Source organism: Eublepharis macularius, chromosome 5, assembly GCF_028583425.1.
Source record: "Eublepharis macularius isolate TG4126 chromosome 5, MPM_Emac_v1.0, whole genome shotgun sequence".
NCBI classification, from domain to species: domain Eukaryota; kingdom Metazoa; phylum Chordata; class Lepidosauria; order Squamata; family Eublepharidae; genus Eublepharis; species Eublepharis macularius.
The window spans coordinates 47,537,067-47,556,758 of record NC_072794.1 but is presented as its reverse complement, the minus strand read 5'-3'; the positions used below and the strand labels follow the sequence as shown (position 1 = coordinate 47,556,758).

General features: G+C 40.5%; 1 protein-coding gene across 1 annotated transcript in view; it reads right to left on the bottom strand.

Moving 5' to 3' along the window:
• Positions 1–19,692, bottom strand: part of COL11A1 (collagen type XI alpha 1 chain) — a 368,205-nt gene that overhangs the window by 218,402 nt on the left and 130,111 nt on the right. Inside the window, exon 5 of the mRNA XM_054980352.1 lies at positions 5,330–5,458. Within this exon, the coding sequence (XP_054836327.1) occupies positions 5,330–5,458 (129 nt within the window). The remainder of the gene's footprint in view (positions 1–5,329; positions 5,459–19,692) is intronic.

The following is a 19,692-nucleotide window of genomic DNA, read 5'->3' as shown; positions in this document are numbered from 1 at the left end:
TCAGTGTAAAGGGAATGAGCTGAACTATAGAAAAGATTCTTGAGTAGAAAAATGTTCGATCTTGCTTGGAAAGGACCTCTATGCTGGGTTGTAAAGGGAAAGGGTTTTTGAAGCACTTTTGAACCAACTCAACATTTCAAAACAAAAATCTGGGGGAAAATTCATTACAAGTGGAGCGTTTTCAGATGGGTGACAAGTTAATAATGTTTTGAAGATTTTATACAATGAACAAAAGGCAAGGTCTCTTTATCAGTTCACATGTGACAAGACCTTTTGGTTATGGCTTGCTTCATCATATACACAGGAATCCTTAGTGGTCCATGATACTGTTTACATAGTTACAGAGCATTTCACTAGCATACACATAATGCAGCAGGGTAATACTATACAACCCTCTGGATTCATGGAAGTCTAAAGTCTCTCCTCAGAAAGAGGAGAAAATCTGTATAGATTGGGCTTGCGTTCATATTTTGATTTCTGAACAGAGCTTTTACTATTATGCTTTACCTCACATGTTGTATGTGTGATAGAGAGACATGGTACCCACCCATTCCTTCAAAAAGAAAGCCACTGACTTGTTCAGTGTATCAGCCTCTCACAGCCTCTCTCCTATCAGCTCTTTAATCTCTCTGCAAAAGGAAATAATATTGCATATTCTAAAGCAAACATAAGCTTCTTGTTCTAATTCTTAAACATGCATCTACCAGATCACTCCAGTAAAACAGTAACACTTCAAAGACAGTTTCTCTAACCAGATTATGTCTGGTTCCTGTGTCAACTTTTGCAATAATTATACGCAAAATAAATATGATGAAAATAATGAAGTCCTGGCTATGCTTAATTCAGGAGATCTAATTAGTGCTTTATAAAAAGAAATGGAGTTTTAAGAAGTGCAAAGGTTAAAGCAGAAAAATGATTAATCTGATATTTTAAAATGTTAAAATAATTTGATTAATCAGATGCTAGTAAACTCCAGAAAGGTTTTTAATTCAATAAAGGGCTTGGAAGTCTGTCTGAACTTCAGCTGGGTCCCACACTATACTAGGGTCGCCCCAACAATATTTTACATACCATAACACACAGGTAAATCAGCTGAGCTAAATGCTGCATTTAAGAAAGGTCAGTTCCCAAAGATGGTAGAGAAATCAGTGGTTACTGGTATAGTTACCATTTTCATTACTGTTTGCCTCCAGGAAATACACAATAAAATACTCTCCTGGCTAGAAAAGTTATTATAGATTTCAGCCCTACAGGTATAGCTGAATATTATGTGCAAAAGATGAAAAAGGCACCTCCCATTATCTGTCTCTTGAAGGAACTCTGACCTTTGAAGAGAAGATGAGCTAAATAAGCACTGATGGAAAAAAATGGTGCACAGAGTACACAAAGCGAATATGGCTAGATTTCATCTGGATCTTCCCTTCCAAAAAGCTTTTCATTAAAAGCGTCTATTTTATTTCTTTCACATAACCTTTGCAATTGGGGCAGGGCCAAGACAAATGAAGCAGAGCTCCCATTTGGGAGCAATTGCTCCATCTCCAGTCAGGCTGTGAGATTTATGAGGCTGTGGGATATCATTCCAAAAGAAGGCCTCACAGCAAAGGCCCTTTCGAATCAGACCAGAATATGTACTGCATGGAACAATCCAGCTTTGAGAAGGTGAGGGCACATGGCTGAATAGGTCTTTTTCCTTCTCTCTGAATTCTGAGATGCAGCTAAGCTAATGAGATTTGTCTGGACACAGTTCAGCGCATTTGTGTTTACAGTGCAGCAGAGTCGTTTCGAAAAGTCAAAGCTTAGATTTCTTTTTTCAAAAGGTCCCAAGGGAGAAAGATGCTTAGCTCTCACACTCATTTAAAAGGCCTTTAATGTTACAATTATGAATAGTAGCACTTTTGATGTGCAAAAAACTTTACTTCAGAGTGCAATACTAGAATCTAGACGTTGGCAGTATCCACATATTGCTGGATACGGCATACAGTAGCTATCTGAAACTGGATTATCTTATGTGGAGAAGCCAATCCAGTTATAAATGATTATATATTATTTATTTGTTTAGAAAATATAGATGCCATCTCTCCAGAACTTGCTTGAGGCAGCTCATAGCCAAAACAATAAAACTATACCTGCAGTTAAATATATTGTATTTAGCACAATAGAGTAATGCACAATAGAGTAATGATAGTATAACAAGAACACAATAGCCAACAACATGTGAATACAGTCATGGAGGACTTGAACTGAGAATTGTAACCTGAAGTGCAGTCAAGTACTGCTCTGTTGACCAGTCAAAACTCAGGTTCTTAATATTTACACCAGCCTGGACCAATCTAATGGCTTCTTACTGCATACTAAATTCTATGCGTGATGCTGCATGCCTCAATTGCATTGTGCATCAGCTGAAGCCCTTATCATACAATCTGGGAGAACTCACTGAACCTCCCCTGACCTCTGCAACCTTTATCTCCATTATCATAACTGAGTTCAAAATGATTACTGCCACAGAGCTGCCACGTGAGTCCAAGAGAAGCAGAAATTGACCCAGGATGAACTCTAGCACTCTAACTGAATATATGCTGATTATATGAAAAACAGAGCGTATTGCCTTTCAACTTTGACACACAGTTCCAGACTTTCCCCAGCAACCAGAACGTCTATGTCCAGGCAATCAGAGTTTAAATGGTCATACAAGATTATTGGTACCTTAATGAAGGAAGAAAGGTAACTCTCCATATGGTGGAGAAGCTGAAGGTCACGTCAATCAGGCATTGATTTATTTTCTTAGGAAATAAATGTCATTTTCTACTTGGAAGAAAATAGCCAAGGTGGCTCACAGCTAAACATCACAAAACCACTATAATTACAATTAAAGGTTTTCTACACAAAGCAATGAAAAAGAATAAAAAAAGGCAGGAGCTCAATTTAAAAAGAGTTTTCAGAACTTTTTTTTTAGACGTCTAACCGGTGCCAGTGAGGGGGCCACATGTAATTCCTGGGGGAAAGACTTCCAAAGAGTAGGGGTAGCTGCTGAGAAGGTTTCACAGGCCCCTACCAAATTTATCTGGGAAGTTTGGGTTCCCACAACAGTTCCTCTCTGGATGACTTGACATATCTGTAAACCTCATATGAACCTGTAATGCAAACAGCTAAAAAACTGCTGCAGGCGCGGCTTCTGCCACTTTGCCCAAATCTTCCCAAAGTGACACAAATTGTTTTGGAAAGCGTTGCTTTGGGATTACCGAATCAGCTCAGCAATGCTGGGGCCGATTCAGGAATCCTGAATCTTTCTAAATTGGGCCCGATTTGGGTTAAAAACCCAAATTGGAAACCCAAAGCACACATTCTTAATTGCAATGTTGGAACCTAGTGTGTTCACCATCCCCCTCCTTCTCTGTCCCTGTATTTGCTAACTGGGCTGTCCTGTGCCCACGATTTTTAAAAAAAATTCTGAAGAGGCAATTATGGCAGAATTCTGGGGGGAACCTATAAAGTACTTTTTGTCCTTGTTCCACTAGCTTCTAGTAGATTGCTCTGGTGTGGTTTAAACTGTTTGCTTGTTGCAAAACAGCACCTCTCTGCCAGAGCAAAATGTTCAAATGCTGCTGCCCCCCAAAACGGCGTTCTCACTGGACTCCTCACATAACGTGAACATGTTCTGGGATGGGGAAAATGGATTCTTGAGATGAGTCCCCCATCCCTGTTTCCAAATCACTGTGAACATGAGTCCCAGTTGTAAAGAAAGGAAATAAAAAAGTAAACCCAAGAATTGATCAGTGGATTCTGGCTCAAAATAGCACTCCACACCAGCAGTTTAGCACAACATTAGCTATAGATGTTACGAGTTTGTAGACACTTTAGATAGAGAAAGATAAATCAAGCAAATTTTAAACAGCCTTGCTGGATTGGAGATATAATACCTTCTGTTGGAAAAGTGTGACTTCCTAGCCTACAAAAGCATTGTAAACTTTGGTGGTGGGCGGTGGAATTTAACAGTGGCCTTTTCCACACACTCTTAAAGAGAAGGCCCACTCACTGAACTCTGGCTTTTTTTTTTTTACTCACTCCATACGTCTCCGATTTCAAAACAGAAGCAGGCAGTTTGGCTTCTGTTTTTTTTTGGTTTCTTTTAGCCGGCACAAGGAAGTGCGGGAAATTCCGTTCTCAGAAAAGACGCTAAAAAAACAGAAGCCAAACTGCCTGCTTTCACTTCAAAAAGTGGAAGTAATTTTCTTCTGTAGTCTATTGTATACTGATTTACTATGTAATAATTTTTTTCGTTTATACTGCTTTTTAAGGAGGAATATTTTCAATTCTCTTTCTTCAGCGGTGGTATATTCAGGATCATCTTCCTTATGGATAAATAAAGTATATGCTGAGCGCTGGAAGACACAAGCACTTAACCTTTTCAACAAGAATAGTGCAGGAAGCTGTTACACTGGAGAAATCACTGGCATAAAAAAAATAGTCCCCTATGGGGTCTGAGAAAGGGTTAATTATAAAAATAACTAAGACTTGGAGCAATAGATCAAGATGGGTAGCATAGCTTTGCTAGTCTCTCTGTAGCAGCAGAAATGAGCAAGAGTCCAGTAGCACCTGTAAGACTAACAATATTCGTGGTAGGGTATGAGCTTTTGTGCGTTACAACTCACTTTGGGGGGCAATAGGATGTTGAATTTACACCTGATTTAGCTAATAAAAAAATGTGTGTTTTCTGTTATGTATAGACAATAGACATATTTATAGAAGCATACCTTTTTCTGGAAACAGTATATAGAAGTGATAAGCAGCCTTTTGAGCTCAAGCACCTTCCTATGAAGATGCTGGCATGTTAGCAAACAGGAGGGTGGAGCGGAAGAGCCAATGGCTGAACTTGGACAGGCACTCTACAAACAAGCTGAGATGTCAGAGACTCAGGAGCTCCTCTTGGACTCTGCTGCCAGCTGTGCAGGTCTAAGAGGCAATGATGGGCATAAGCCATGCCTATCATCTTCTCCCACAATGCCAGCTCAAGCTGCACTGCAAACTTCTCAGGTGCTTGGCAGAGAACTGGCCCTGTGCGCTGAGCAAAATGGTCTAGCATGTTACTGTGTGGGACATGAGCAAGGAAGGGTGCCTATGCGGAACGCATAACATGAAATATATAAATGTTCTTTTACAAAAGTGCATAGAGAAAAATGTTAAACACAATAAAAGAACATTTGAGAAAGGACAGGTAAGCATATGTAAGAAAGACATTCTCTTTTGCTGCAATGAGGAGCTCGGCAATAGCAACAGTCCAGCACACCTAATAAAGTGCAGTAAATCTGGTAAAACATGACTCATTACTCACCTCATCAACTTGAGGCTCTTGAGCCTGAGGAGCATTGGGCACAGGGGAATCACAATCGGGACTGTAATGTTCACAATAGTCGTAGGCTGCTCTGGGATCACTGATAATCAACAGCTGTTGGATATCACCCTACCGGGAAAAAATAAGGAGGTTATAAATTAGCAGCCATTACAAGTCAGGTGGAGTAATGAAAAGAAATCCTTCTTCTCAGCAAAACAACCTTGCTTAAGTGAGATGCATCTAACAGAGGTTTAATTATTTTGCAGCGCCTGCTAATTTATCCAAGTAATTTATCTTCTGCTCTTATAGCTTCAACATGGCTTGTTAATGGCTTTGTTGTGTACAAATAGGTGTTTTATTGGGAGGTGAAATCATTGCACAGCCAGAGCCAAATGTTTAAGTCCTTAGGTAGAAATTGATTGCAGGAGGCTAGACGTAGGCTGCAACTATCTTGTTGTGATCTAATAAATGGTAGTAATGCCATTCATATGTTTCAGACAACCACAGTAAAAGAGAAACTATAGAACTTTGTTCTCTTCAAAGTTCACAAAACATCTTTCAAGAGCATTGTTGTAACTGTCTATTTGGGATCACTCTTTGGTGCTGGTGGCATTCAACTGACAAAGACAAATTTCATTTTGTTAAATGTTTTAAAATTGGATATTTATAGAAATGTAGCATTGTACTTAATAATTGAGGGTATTGTCTCAACAAACTGAAGTATATCTAAATTCCACTGACTGAATATTTAACTTAACTTCTTGGAGAAAAAAATGGAATAAATGCTTTTTGGGGACGGAAATCATTTTCAGCATGGTCTACTCATGTTTAGTGCATACTCATCTCCTTCTATTGACTGTATTTTTCATAATTTAATTTATACAGCAGATCCAAAACAAATTTCTGTAACAAAACAAAAATAACTAGCCAACAACAATGTAATACAAAAGAAGTGATTAAAAGGGTACCGTTGCCCAGACATACACATTTTTTTAGTTGAGTAACAAACCACCATCGCCTATACAATTATGTACAATAACAATACCTCCTAATCAGAGTTATGCCTTTCAAAGTCCATTGATATCAATAGGGTTTGAAGGATGTAACTCTGCTCAGGATAGCACTGCAAATTCCCAATGAAATTGACAGGCTCAGTACTGGATTGCTGCCTGTATCTCCTATTTCTGTCAATGCCTTCTCCAGTTTACTACACAAAGGATTTTGTCTTTTGGCTAGTTCTCTTTTCTGCGAAGAACAAGACAGACCCCCCTCTGCAAATGAAACTCTCAAGAGATGCTTCTTCTTTAGAAACCTTTATCTGATAGTTCAGGGCTGCACAACTGACCCATCAATCTGAGGGCCAAACTAAACATGATGGCAAACAGCTGCGAATCCATGCAGATCACGAGTTCGCCATGACATTTAGATTACCTCTGAATGCAGACCACCAGCTTCTCCATGAGTTATGTTCTGCCTGGTGCTTGCTACTAGTGTTCCCATTTTGTAGTTCCAAGCAGGCTATAACAGGTTCTTCTCCCATTGGTACTAAATACTAAACCTTTGTAAACCAATACAAATGATACTCTCCCTTTTCCGGCAAATCTTTGCTAGAGTGAATTTTGTTGTTCTCAGTTAATGTGTCAGTATTTGACATCTACTTGAGTTTTTGTCTTTTGTTTTGGATTGTCCATTTAGACCGAGGAGCACCATTAATACTTTACAGGCTAGTTAATGTTCCGAGATCTCAAGTATCCCTTCTCCTTTCCCCCAACACATTCCTTACAGAACACGTAAAAATAATCTCATTTGCAACTTCTTTTCTAGCACAGATCTAAGGATCTTAGGCTCATTTAATCCACTGTGGCATTATGTCACTTGTTCATAATTTTGAAACTGAACACCTCCAATATTATCATAATTGGAAACTGCTTAATGTTACAGTCATGGGCTGGAATTATCCTTCTAAGATTACCGTACAGTCACATTAAGGTACTAATTAACAGGGATACAATGAAAAGATGGGAAATATGGCATTTTTATTCCTTGGAAGTGCTAAAGCTATAAAAAAGAAGAAACTAAAAGAGACATATGTGCTTAATCTGTTTGCAGTTGTGTCTGATCTCCTTATGTTATATTTAATTTTCCCATCTATTTTAACCCACTCCGAGCCAGTTCACATTACTCTTCCAAACAACCATATTCTTAGGAATACAATCTCTTTCGGAAACAGCAACATTAATTAATCTGCAGCAAGCGAGTGGCCAATATGTGGCCTTGGAAATGGTGGCCATGTCTTGTTCTGCAAAGCAGAGCTGAGGTTCAGGTTCCCCATCAAGGGAGCTGTCCAGCAGAACAAGAAGCTGGAACCAGGTCATAATTTCTGAAACAGCAGGAGAGCTGTCCAGCCAGGTAACAGGAAGATGGAGAAAAGGAACTCGTCAGAAAGAAGTATTATACCAGCCTGTTCCACACTGGGATTTGTATCCAATCTTGCAATCCCATCTTTCTGGTTCATCACTGGGTTCCTGACCCTAACAGCACTTTGATGATGGATTGTTCCTCAGTAGTGCAATGAGAAGGGAGCCTTTGTTTTTCTGGGTGCATGAGCCACCTTCTGATGTAAGCTTCAGCTTGGGCATGATGTCATCCATGTTCTTAAGGTAAGGAGGTGACTGTGTGTACATGCATGGGGGTGGGTCCTGAAATGGAAGGCTGGAGGGATGAGTCTTCTGTTTCCATGGGTTCTACGGGTAGGCAAATGTCCAAGGCTGCTGCTCTAGAGTCATTCTCAGAGAGTACTGTCTCTCCTTGATCTCTTTAGATGCTTGAGGTATGATACAGCTAACAATGGCTATTAACCATGATGACTAAATGGATCCTCCATGTTCAAAAGCAATCTATCTCTGACTATTAGCTGCTGAGGAGCTCTGGCCTCTAGTGGCATCTAGTTGACAACTGTGGGGGGGAAAGATGCTAGACTAGATGAATCATGAATCTGATCCAGCTGAGCTCTTCTTCTGTTCTTAGGCACTGGCCCCTTTAGCGAAGTTCACCTTCTATAAAAATGTCCCATCCACAGTTCCAGATATGGGGACTGATGGGTCCTGGCATGCCAACATAACACATGCACAGCCTAGCCCTCTCACATCAGCCTTTTTTGCATATATTCACCTAGCCATCATGTAAAAGGTTCAGCAGTTTGAGCTGTCAAAATGGAGCAGCTTATGCATTCAGCTTGAATATTTTAAAAAAAATTGTTCTGCAGAACCAATGGATTAATGAATTACATTGCACTGGAAGCAATCAAACACCTATTTATTTAAAATGTTTATAATTGAGCTTTTGCCCAAGTTGTGCTCCAAAGCACATAACTCAGCACTGGATTGCAACCATTGTTTGTACCCACATACTACAAAAAAAAAAAGTGTTTCCTTCATGCCAAGGCAAAGATTGACAATAGGATTTTTTTCTTTCTTTGTTTGTTTAAGAAAGCTGAAAGATGTGTAAGATAAACCTTGCTTCATATGGCATACAAGCTTACAATACTTTCTAAAAAAAAAAAAATAGAAAATCCAGAAAAACCTGTTTACCAAAGGCAAAGATGGGATGTTTGCATACATCATGAGCAACACCTTTCAAATCAACTTTCTTGAGAAAAGTCCTATCATCTGCCAGTAGCCTTAGAAAATATGATTATTTTTCCATTCCTCATGAACGTTAATAAAATTTTCTCCTGCATACTGAAAACGGACTTCGCCCACCATGACACTCACAAAGCAATGAGGAAATCATCCTTTATACCATTATTATGATTTGTTCTACATTTAATCCTCTTGCTAATCAAGTGCATAGAAGAATAATGCCTTAATCGTATTTTATTTACCCTGGTGCAATTGACTCTCGGTCATTTCTATCACTCTTTCCCCCTTCTGATGTTTTATAATCTAATAATCAACCAGAAGCAACAGAGACTGCTTTAAAGTCACGCTTAGGATCCCTTTCACTTTAATTATATTTATTTCACTATAACCCCTAAGTGATGTTTATAACATAATCATTCCCTCCCTCGTCCCTCAAACCCTCCACATTTTTGTAGAGCTTCACAAAGCCAGTGTGGTGTAGTGGCTAAAGTGATGGGCTAGAAGCTGGGCATCTCAGGTTTGATTCCTCATTCTGCCATGGAAGCTTGCTGGATGACCTGCATGGCCAGCCACATAGTCTCAACCTAACCTACCTCACAGGTAGGTTGTGAAGACAAAATGGAGGGGAGGATAATGATGTAAGCCACTTTGGGTCCTCACTGGGGAGAAAGGCAAGGTATAAATGAAGTAAAATAAAATATAACATAAAAATAAATCTATGGGCGAAGCTACAAGTGACGAATGACACTTGAATGGCAAGTGTATTTCTCCCTGTTCCCTTGCGCTCCACTCAATCCACTTGCCGTTCAAGTGTCATTCGTCACTTGTAGCTTGGCCCTACATGAACCAGAAATGTGACCAACTCCTACCTGGATGTTTAATTCATTATAAATGGGTGTATATGTGTAATGCCTGCTCTGTCTTTTCACGTTGTTTGTTTTTTTATTTACTAGGAACTACTTTAAAATCCTACAATATAATTCATGGCACTTACTTCTGAGAGAAGTAAAATTCATATAGTGCTCATCGCTATCAGCTGGTTAACACATACATGATCATCACTTGCTAACTCATAACACTGAATGTAAATGGGCGACCAGAAATATAAAATATAAGACAGAACTGTCATATTGTCAGAAACAGAAAGAACGGTGACTCTCCAGCTAAGAGTCAGGGCAGTGAGGTGCTTAGAGAGACCAGGTTCTAATATTTACTATGTCATGAATGAGGGAGCCTTACAGATGTTGGTCAGAGCTTCCTGGAAGAAAGGAAGAATAAAAACCCAATATTTTCAGATGTCACAAACTAGTAAACCTAAGGATCTGAGGTTTTATGTATTGTCGAAGGCTTTCACAGCCAGAGAATGATAGTTGTTGTGGATTTTCCAGGCTGTATAGCCGTGGTCTTGGCGTTGTAGTTCCTGATGTTTCACCAGCAGCTGTGGCTGGCATCTTCAGAGGTGTAGCACCAAAAGACAGAGATCTCTCAGTGTCTCTCAGTGTGATACTCTCTGTCTTTTGGTGCTACACCTCTGAAGATGCCAGCCACAGCTGCTGGCAAAATGTCAAGAACTACAACGCCAAGACCACGGCTATACAGCATGGAAAATCCACAACAACCATCTGAGGTTTGTTTACTCCACAAACATTAGTTCTCTTCTTCTTCTCATTATGTGCAGAGCTGCAATTAAAGACTTCCTCAGTTAGGATGTCTTCAGGAAGTAACATCCACATTTGAACAGCTTAACATATTTGGGGCGGGATAGTGATAATTACATGCTAGTAACTAGAATCCAGGTCTAAATCAAGGTTTATGGGGAAATCGAGGGAACATACAATCAAACTATTTGAGGCTCATTCAAATACTGGCAATAAACGTTTAACTAAAAGTATAAAATACTTTCAACACATAATTTTCAAAGACTAGTTTTTAATCATGTTCTTCTGTGATCAGGAATGTTCATGTAGAAAAAAAGGTTGTTTTTCTTGTAAGAAAATAAATCTTTAAAAGGTTTTTATATATTACAAAAAGCCCACTTCATCACATTGTGTATGACTTGTGCTTTTTTACAGTTATAAAAATGCCTCCTTGTTTCTTTATTTCTGACACAGCAACTACTGAATTACTTTCAGCAAAATTCATCAAGCATTCCATTACAAATTCCGTTTTTTAAAAAGTATATTATTCAGCTGTTCTAAAACAGTATAAAACTTATATATGCACAGACATGCATATGTGTATAAACTATATTTCTATTTTATTGAACATCTTCTTATTCCCCTTTCTCCCAGGAAGAACTGATTGCTCCTCTCCGTGCAAAACTAATGCTTTATTTCTGTGAGGATTGTCTGAAAATTCATCTTTTAAAACAAAGTAATTTGTGCTCTGGAACACAACAGCATCTGTTTTCCAAATCTTTTTTTTCAAATCTTCCAGTAACTACAAATAAAGATGCATGCAATCCCAGATTTCATATATTAGCATCAGCAACATACATTAATTCAATGCCAGGTATAAAACTGATACAACCAATAATAATTTATCAGGAGCAGAGCAGGTGGCAATGCCTACCACTACCATAACCCAGCTGGGACCAGGAGTGGAGCAGGTGGCAATGCCTGCCCCCCTTCAGCTAGCTGGTATCAGGAGGAGTGGAACAGGTGGCAATGCCCACCCACCGCCTTCACCCAGCTGGGATCAGGCACAGAGCAGATGGCAATGCCTACCCCCCGCCTTCACCTGGCCAGGATCAGGCACGGAGCAGGAGGCAATGCCTGCTCCCCTTCACCTGGCCTGGATCTGGAGCACAGCAGATAGCAGTGCCCGTCCCCCTTTACCCAGCCTGGATCTGGCACGGAGCAGGTTGGCATAACAGCAAACCTCACCTCACTTGAATTTACCGCAGAAGAAATTGTTAAAGGGGATTCTCTGATATGCTGTATATGGAATAGAAGTATTCTTAGCCTGTATTGCACATTGAAATAATTGGATGTGATATTTATTGGATTTCCTGTAAACTGAATATTGTTGTATTTATAGAATTGTTGTATGGTTGTATATGTATCCTAAAACTATTGTAATAATCAGTGATTAATCGTTACATGATATCTAGGTGTTTTTTCACTGTTGTCTAGCTGCTCCTGATCCCAGCTGGCTTAAGGTGAGGGACAGGCATTGCCACCTGCTGTGCTCCTGATCCCAGCTGGCTGAAGGCAGGGGGTGGGCACTGCCACCTGATCCACTCTTTATCCCAGCAGGGTGAAGGCGGGGAGGGGTGGGCATTGCCACCTGATCCACACCTGGTCCCAGCCTGGGCTTCCCACCACTGTGTGCTCTCTGGAGGGACAGGCTGCCTTGTCTGGGCTTCCCTCCATGACAGCGCCCTCTGGGAAACACCAGGGTAGGAAGTGAGTTGTCAGGAATACGGTTTGCCTTTTATATGGTAGGATTGTTATATGCCTTGAGTCCCTCTTTGTCAAATACGTTAAAATCAAAGAGCGCCATTTGGCCATAACATATGAACCTCCATTATAGTCTCCACCCTCAGTATTCTGCAGAATGTGTCTGCCAGACATAAGAGAAGCAAGAGGAGGGGCTGGGCTTGGAAAAAGGAAGGAAAATGTTCAATTAGAGGGAAAGGCCTGAGAGAATTGGAAAATTTTAATTACTTTTTATTTAAAAAATGGAGACCAATGAAGCAGAGAAGAGAATTCTTTAACTAAAATGTTGCATCAGAAAATAGCCAGGTGATGCGAAGAACACAGAAAAACCACATTTTATTTGTTTATATATAGTTAATTGCTTCTTATTTATGGAGGAAGAAAATAAATATAATTCTGACCATTTTTCTGAAAAATTAAGAGAAATGTGGAATGGCTGTAGCTTATCTAGAAGCTACAAGAAAAATCTGTAAAAAGAGAGGACTAAAATCTCTTCCCCCTCAACGGTTTCATATATCTGTGTAGATAACATGAATTGGGTGGAGACGCATTACCACATAACTGAGGGGAGGTCCCCAAGTTTGGGCAAATCATAGCTTTTGCACTGAATTGTCAGAAGGCAGTAACTTATCATTCAAAGGATAAAATAATTACTATAAGTTGTTTTTACTCTCTATTTTGCCACTTTCATTTCTCCCTCCAATCTGTGAGGCTGGAGTGAGGGGGAGCAAAAAGAAAGAGTACTCTTTTTTTCTAGAAACAGTGAGTTCCTTGTAGCTGCCCCTTCTGATGCTCTTGGAACCCAGCCAGCTTCACTCCATGTTCTTTGTCTTGAGTGAAAAAAGCAAAGACCCTGAAGAACTCTATGGCTTTGATCACTTGCTGAGGCCTCCTTCTCATGCCTGAGATGCCTATATCCATCAGCATCTGCACCAAGGTAGCTGTTGGCTGTATCTGGGGGGTGGAGGTAGGGGTGGGGGTGGAAGCTTTGCAATGACTTTCATTAGGCCACTACATTTATGGAAGTCTGTCGAGGCTGGGCTGCCTTCATGCTGGATTTTGCTTTGCACTGCACTTAAAACCGTGGAATTCTGGCAAAGGCTGGTTCCTGCTGGACCATGTGTTTGCAAGAAGCACACAGGGTCTTGTTACGGTTTGGCACTGTGCAAAGAAAATTATTTAAAGCTGCTGCTGTTTCACTGGCCGTAACTGCCAGACCTTCCCTTCTGCCAGCACTGGGACCAAAGAAATTGGAAACTGTTAATGAGAATCGACATTTGAGCAGCACTGTAAGAATCACATTCTGAGACTGAAGAACTGGGTGGTACAGCTATGTAAAGATAGGCATAATGCAAGCTATTTGCTGGTGCCTCCTCCATTACCTTTGTTAAAATTTGCCACATTTTCTGTCCCCAACCAGAAGAAGTACTATCCTTAAATGGGCTCCATTTTACCCAGCAAATGCTTTTGCCACAGGTACAACGGATGGTTCTCACAGCAAGCATGAAGTGTGAATAACAGATATTTTCTGCATAGGGCTTTTTCATTGGTTATGGCACCATACAGCATTGATTTCTCTCCAGACATCTGCATGCATGGTCATAATATCCAGATTCAGTTTCCAAACTGCTTCCCAGACTTTTTTGCATTTCGCATGGAGAAAGACTGCAGCTGCCACAGAATCGGTCTTTCTCTGGCTTTTCTGCAGCTTTTCTCCACATACCATAAGTTTTTTTTTCCAGCAAAGTCAAACTGGGGCTTTTTTGAAGAGCAGAATGCTTTATTCAGTGTGAGGCCTGCCCCAGGCCCCGCCTTTAGCATTACCCTGTATTCTTCTGCATTCCTGATTGGCTGAACAGCAAATAATCAAGTTTTTTCATGATTCTTTAAAACTGACAAGTTCTCAGCCAATCCACTGAGGAAACTGAGTAGTCCACAAAGCCTTCTAGTGCAGAAATAAAACCGCTTCCGTTCAACTCTCTCAAAGTGTAGAATCTGTTTCCAGAGTTAAATACACAGATTAGGTTATAGAAACCAGTGTATTCTAAAATGGCCATCCTGCCTTCAAAGGCAATTTGCAAAACATGTGGGAGAGGCCAGAACCTTTGACCTCTTCCAATATCCAAGCATTCAAATACCCACATAGAGAATCTCACCTGATTCATTATACAAGGCCTGTTTCTGTTCAACTCCCCCCTCTTTCCTCCTCCCCAGTTTTCAGTAAAAATAAGGTAAAGGAGTTTCTTTCTTCCTATTGTTCCTAAGAAGTAAGCTCTGTCTCACAAAACCTCATACTGGAACAAACATTGTTAGCGTTGTAAAATGTGCACTTAAATTTTATGGTAAATGTACTGGCTAAGTGCTGTAATAAAGAAACATTGTTAGCCTTTTAGGTGCCATTTCTGTTTTGTTAATCTGAAGATAGCCTATATGACATGACTACACATGGTACAGAAGCAGCATTTGTGAATGCATAAAGAAGACTAGCGTGTGTTAAGGGCATCTGTTACTTTGGCGTGTCATATAGTCATGTTGATGACATTATCTGACATGATACATCACTGGCAAGCACTTATGTATGATGGTGACACCTAATACAGCACAGGATCTCTCAAAGCCTCACCCACTAATGGGTGAGCTCCTCCAGGATCATCTTGTAATTAGCTCCACTATTCTGAGCTGACTCAGAGAAGGCCTGATAATTCTGTTTTTGCTTTGTTTTGTTTTTAAATCCAGAAAGCAGATTATTTGCAAACCTGGTAATATCCCCAACAACCTACTCATTGCCTTCATTTACAAAATAAGCCAATCCTTGCAAATCAAAAAGAAAAAGATGATGGGACACCTAAGTGTTTACAGTGGAGGTTTCAGTCATTTAAGCCTTGGTGACTCTTCTTGGGTATTCTACAGCACATATATTGCCAATGGGACATATGAGATTTGTAGTTTCCCTCGGTTCTTCTTCAGAGGTATGAAAAGCACAATGCATGGCAGTAGCAATGGAAGACTCCGGAACATAGAGCAGAACCACAAGTGACAAAAGGCACAGATTGGACACTTGTCAGCTTCCCTCAAGTTTTGATGGGAAATGTAGGCATCCTGGTCTCGCCGCTTCACTCTCTGACTGCTGTCCAATGGACTTTTCAACTGTCACTTGTCCAACATTCCGCCAAGCTGCCTACATTTCCCATCAAAACTTGAGGGAAGCTGACAAGTGTCCAATCTGTGTCTTTTGTCACTTGTGGTTCTGCTCATATTAAGAGCATCCAGGACTTAAGAATCCACAAGGCCTCCACTACTGCCAGGCAGACCCTGCTGGTGGATCTCATCTTCACAAGGGAAAGGGAGAAAGTAGAGGGTCTGGCTCATAGCAAGGACAATATGAACTGGGCTCAAACTTTAGAGAATATGTGGGTTTAATCATAATGTGGGTTTAATCATAATTATTATGCCCCCACCCCACCCCAACATAGTTCTGAATTGCAACTGTATCATTAGACAGGTCTGCCAACATATTCTGAGGAGTACCACGTTCCTATTCACCAAATAATCACAGTAGATGCTCCAGTGAAATCCGATTAAACCAAAACTTCAGCAGCATTCTACACAGTCTTTGTAAAATATACGGCTTTGCAAGTTTATTTTTATTTTGTCGAAGGCTTTCACGGGCGGAGAACAATGGTTGTTGTGGGTTTTCCGGGCTGTATTGCCGTAGTCTTGGCATTGTAGTTCCTGACGTTTCGCCAGCAGCTGTGGCTGGCACCTTCAGAGGTGTAGCACCAAAAGACAGAGATCTCTCAGTGTCACAGTGTGGAAAAGGTGTTGGCAGGTCATTTGTATCTACTCAGGAGGGGTGGGGTTGAGCTGAGTCATCCTGTAAGAGTTTCCCAGGGTGTGGAATGCTAATGGAGGGAGGCGTCACTGTATCCTGAGGAGGTTCTTTTGCATATGGATTGGTGCTTGATATGCTAATCTTCTCTGCAGGGCTATTGTGGGATGTGGAGTATTTCATTAGCCTGGTGTTTTGCAGGGCTGGAAGCCATGCTCTATTCATTCTTAAAGTCTCTTCTTTCCTATTGAAATTGTGTTTATGCTTATGAATTTCAATGGGTGCTGTTGCCTACTAGGCCCCTTTCTCCAGAAATGCTAGGCTACCAAATCGGTGAGAAATATGTACAACCATGTGCAACACTATGGAGTGCACAGTTGCCAAATATGACTTAGGGAAAATAAATTTGAAATCTGCAATGGCCTCAACCCTTTCAAATTTGTGAAAGTATGTGGGTAGGAAACGCAGTGCTGCACTTCTCTGGAGCAAATGGAGCGCTCTCTAACTGCTCTGTCAAGCAAATGAATGATTTTAAATGCCCAATATCTACACTAAGGCAAAAATCACTGTTCAGCTGGCAGATGTATTATCCAAGATGAATATTCAAGAAAATCCTAAAGAAGGATGTGCAGAACCCCAAACGAAATGTTTAAGTTTTCCCTCAACATTTCTTAACCAGGAACCTCTATATTTGACAGGTGAAATTCTGAAACTCCATCCTCCTCGACTTTATTCACAGCACAAAAGGGTCTCTTCACCAGCCCCAGATTCACATATGATCACTGATCACCTTCAGCACAACCTGAGCATACTTTGACAAGCAACCTACACGTGTATTTCATGTAAATTGCCAGCCCAGAATGTAAGGAACCCTTTTTAAAGAATCTGCTAGTCTTATCAAAATGAATTGCTCCCCCATCCCTCTCAATTGCTCAGATCCTATTCATAATCTTTCAGGGCAGGAAGATGTCTTTTCACTTGAATCTCTGAAAAAAAGCACATGTTGGCATATGGTAGTACTAAAGCAAGCTGTTATGAACCAGCACAGAGTACTGATCCAGAAGCAGACAAATAATTCCTCCCATCTTCTGCTCCAAGCCCACCAAGTGAGACAACAGTAAGGCATGTGTCTTCCACCCCTAGCAGTACATAAATAATAAATCAATTCATGTTAGGTAAAATTTGGCAGCAAATCTTACCAAGAACAAAACTGGTAGGATCCACATTCATGCTTGAAACTGTTCTCCTTGTGGTTCTCCACCAATTCAAATCTAAAGAGGCCTAAAAGCCTCTGGGTGGGTGCCAAGCATTTCTAATTAGTTGCTTGATAGTAAAACCATAGACTGAAAATAACAGCAGTCTAGACAGCCTGGATATCATTACTATAGAATTTGGAATAACCTGCTGCAGAATTCATTTAATCTTCCTGCAAAAGCCCAGGGGGACTGAAGATTTCCAAAAGCATTTAATACAATATTCCACTACCCCAAGTCTGCTGCACAGTATATCCACAGAATGACATTTTTATATGATACACCTGCCAGGTTTCTCAAATGCTGGGAAAGCAATATGTGGGTGCAAACAAAATGTTTTTTACCAGCCCACAGAAATCACAGGCACCTAAAACACTGTACACAATTAGAATTAGGTTTTGTGAAGATAACAGCAGAAAAGAGATGCAAATGAATGGATTTTTTTATTTACTTCGAGACCTTCCTTTCATCCCAAAGAGGGCCTGAAATAGTTTATATATTTCTTCTCTCCTCCATTTTATCCTCATAACATCCCTGAAAAGTGGAATTGGTGGAGAGAGTATGAATGGCGCACAGTCACCCAGCCAAAAATGTGCCTTCAGGAAACCCACATAGGAAGTACAAAGGCAAGAAACTGCTGCCTCAGTTTGTCATCAGGATATAGTATTTTAAAGTTACGCTGCTTGGAACATGGAAGTTCTATTTATCACTCATATCAAGCATCTTCTATGAATTAGTCTTATTTATATGAAAAAAACTATCTAAGTTAACTAGTCAATGAAACACCTAGTGGAAGTCAACAGTGGCCAAGTTGGTGTATTTGCTGTCTTGTTCATTTTGCCGTGTCTACGCTGATAAATATTAACCTTTGGAGTTTTAACTATCTAGGACCAGGGTACGTGAAGGATCATTCACTCCTGTATGAATCTGCTGGTTATGATCAATGCCAGAAAACATGTTCCATTTGTTCCTGCTGTTAGAAATAAATTGGGTAGCAAAGAAGCACTCTTCTGTTTTGGTATAAGAGCTTTGGAACTCCCTCCCCACAGAGGAAGAAAACCAGCAGATACCAGGTGAAGATTTCTTAATTAAGCTATCTAGTAACTTTTTATTCTGCTCTTCCTCCAAGAAGCTCAGAGCAGAGTCCACTAGGGGTGTGCGATTCAGGTTCAGTATTCAGTTAAAAATACCAAATTTTACCTGGTTTGGTAAAATCCAGTATTACTGACCTTAAAAGGGATTATTGAAGGAGATTCAGTAATACTGAACTCAAGCTTACCAAATTAATTTGGTTTAATTCAGTAAATGTCGGAAATTGCAGCTGGCCTGTTCCTTGCTGTTCCTTTGCTAAGGAACAGCAAAGAAACATTGTTTTCCACCTTTTTAACAAGATGGGAGGGGGAAGAAGGAAGGGGGAAGTGAGGCAGAAGCAGAAGGGGGGAAGGGGAAAGAAAGAAGAGTGAGAGGCCAATCCCTACAGGAGCTCTCCTTCTCTGGCCAATGGGACTCTCTGGAAGGAGAGTGTTTTTTTAAAACTGATGGAAGAAGTTGAATTAGGAGGCTTGCCTCAGAACAGCCTCTATTTTGCTCTGGCCTAGAGATGGAGAGACACTGCCTGCTTACTGCTGGCTGTTGGCTCTATCTCTGTGCTGCTAAAAGTGTGTCAGCAGGACCAGTTTAAAAAAAAAACCTGGCAAATTACAATTAAGGTTGCAAGTTCAAAGTAAGCATTCTAAATTAATATGTTGAATCTCTCTCTCTCTCTCTCTCTCTCTCTCTCTCTCTCTCTCTCTCTCTCTCTCTCTCTCTCTCTCTCTCTCTCTCTCTTATCACAGCTCACACCCGCAGCTGGGAAGGCAGTAAATACAATCGCAATGGTCACTCTGCTTTAGTATGAATATCCTATTCATGCTTGATATCCCGGGCGGGACTCAGAAACTCTGGCTGGAATTCTCCCTGCTGCAGATCAGGCGGCATTAATCCAGGGGCCCTGTGAGTTTTATAACACAGGCAGCTATCAAACAGCTATTAAATATGGCGGAGGCCAGGGCCGACTACTTACAGCATTATTAGAGTCATGTAACTATTCAGTAAACACATGAAATAAGATACGTGTTTACTGCCACACAACTTTGAAAGTATATCTTCAAAAATGTTTAACAATCTATTACCACACTCAGTCAAAGTTGGCAATTTAATT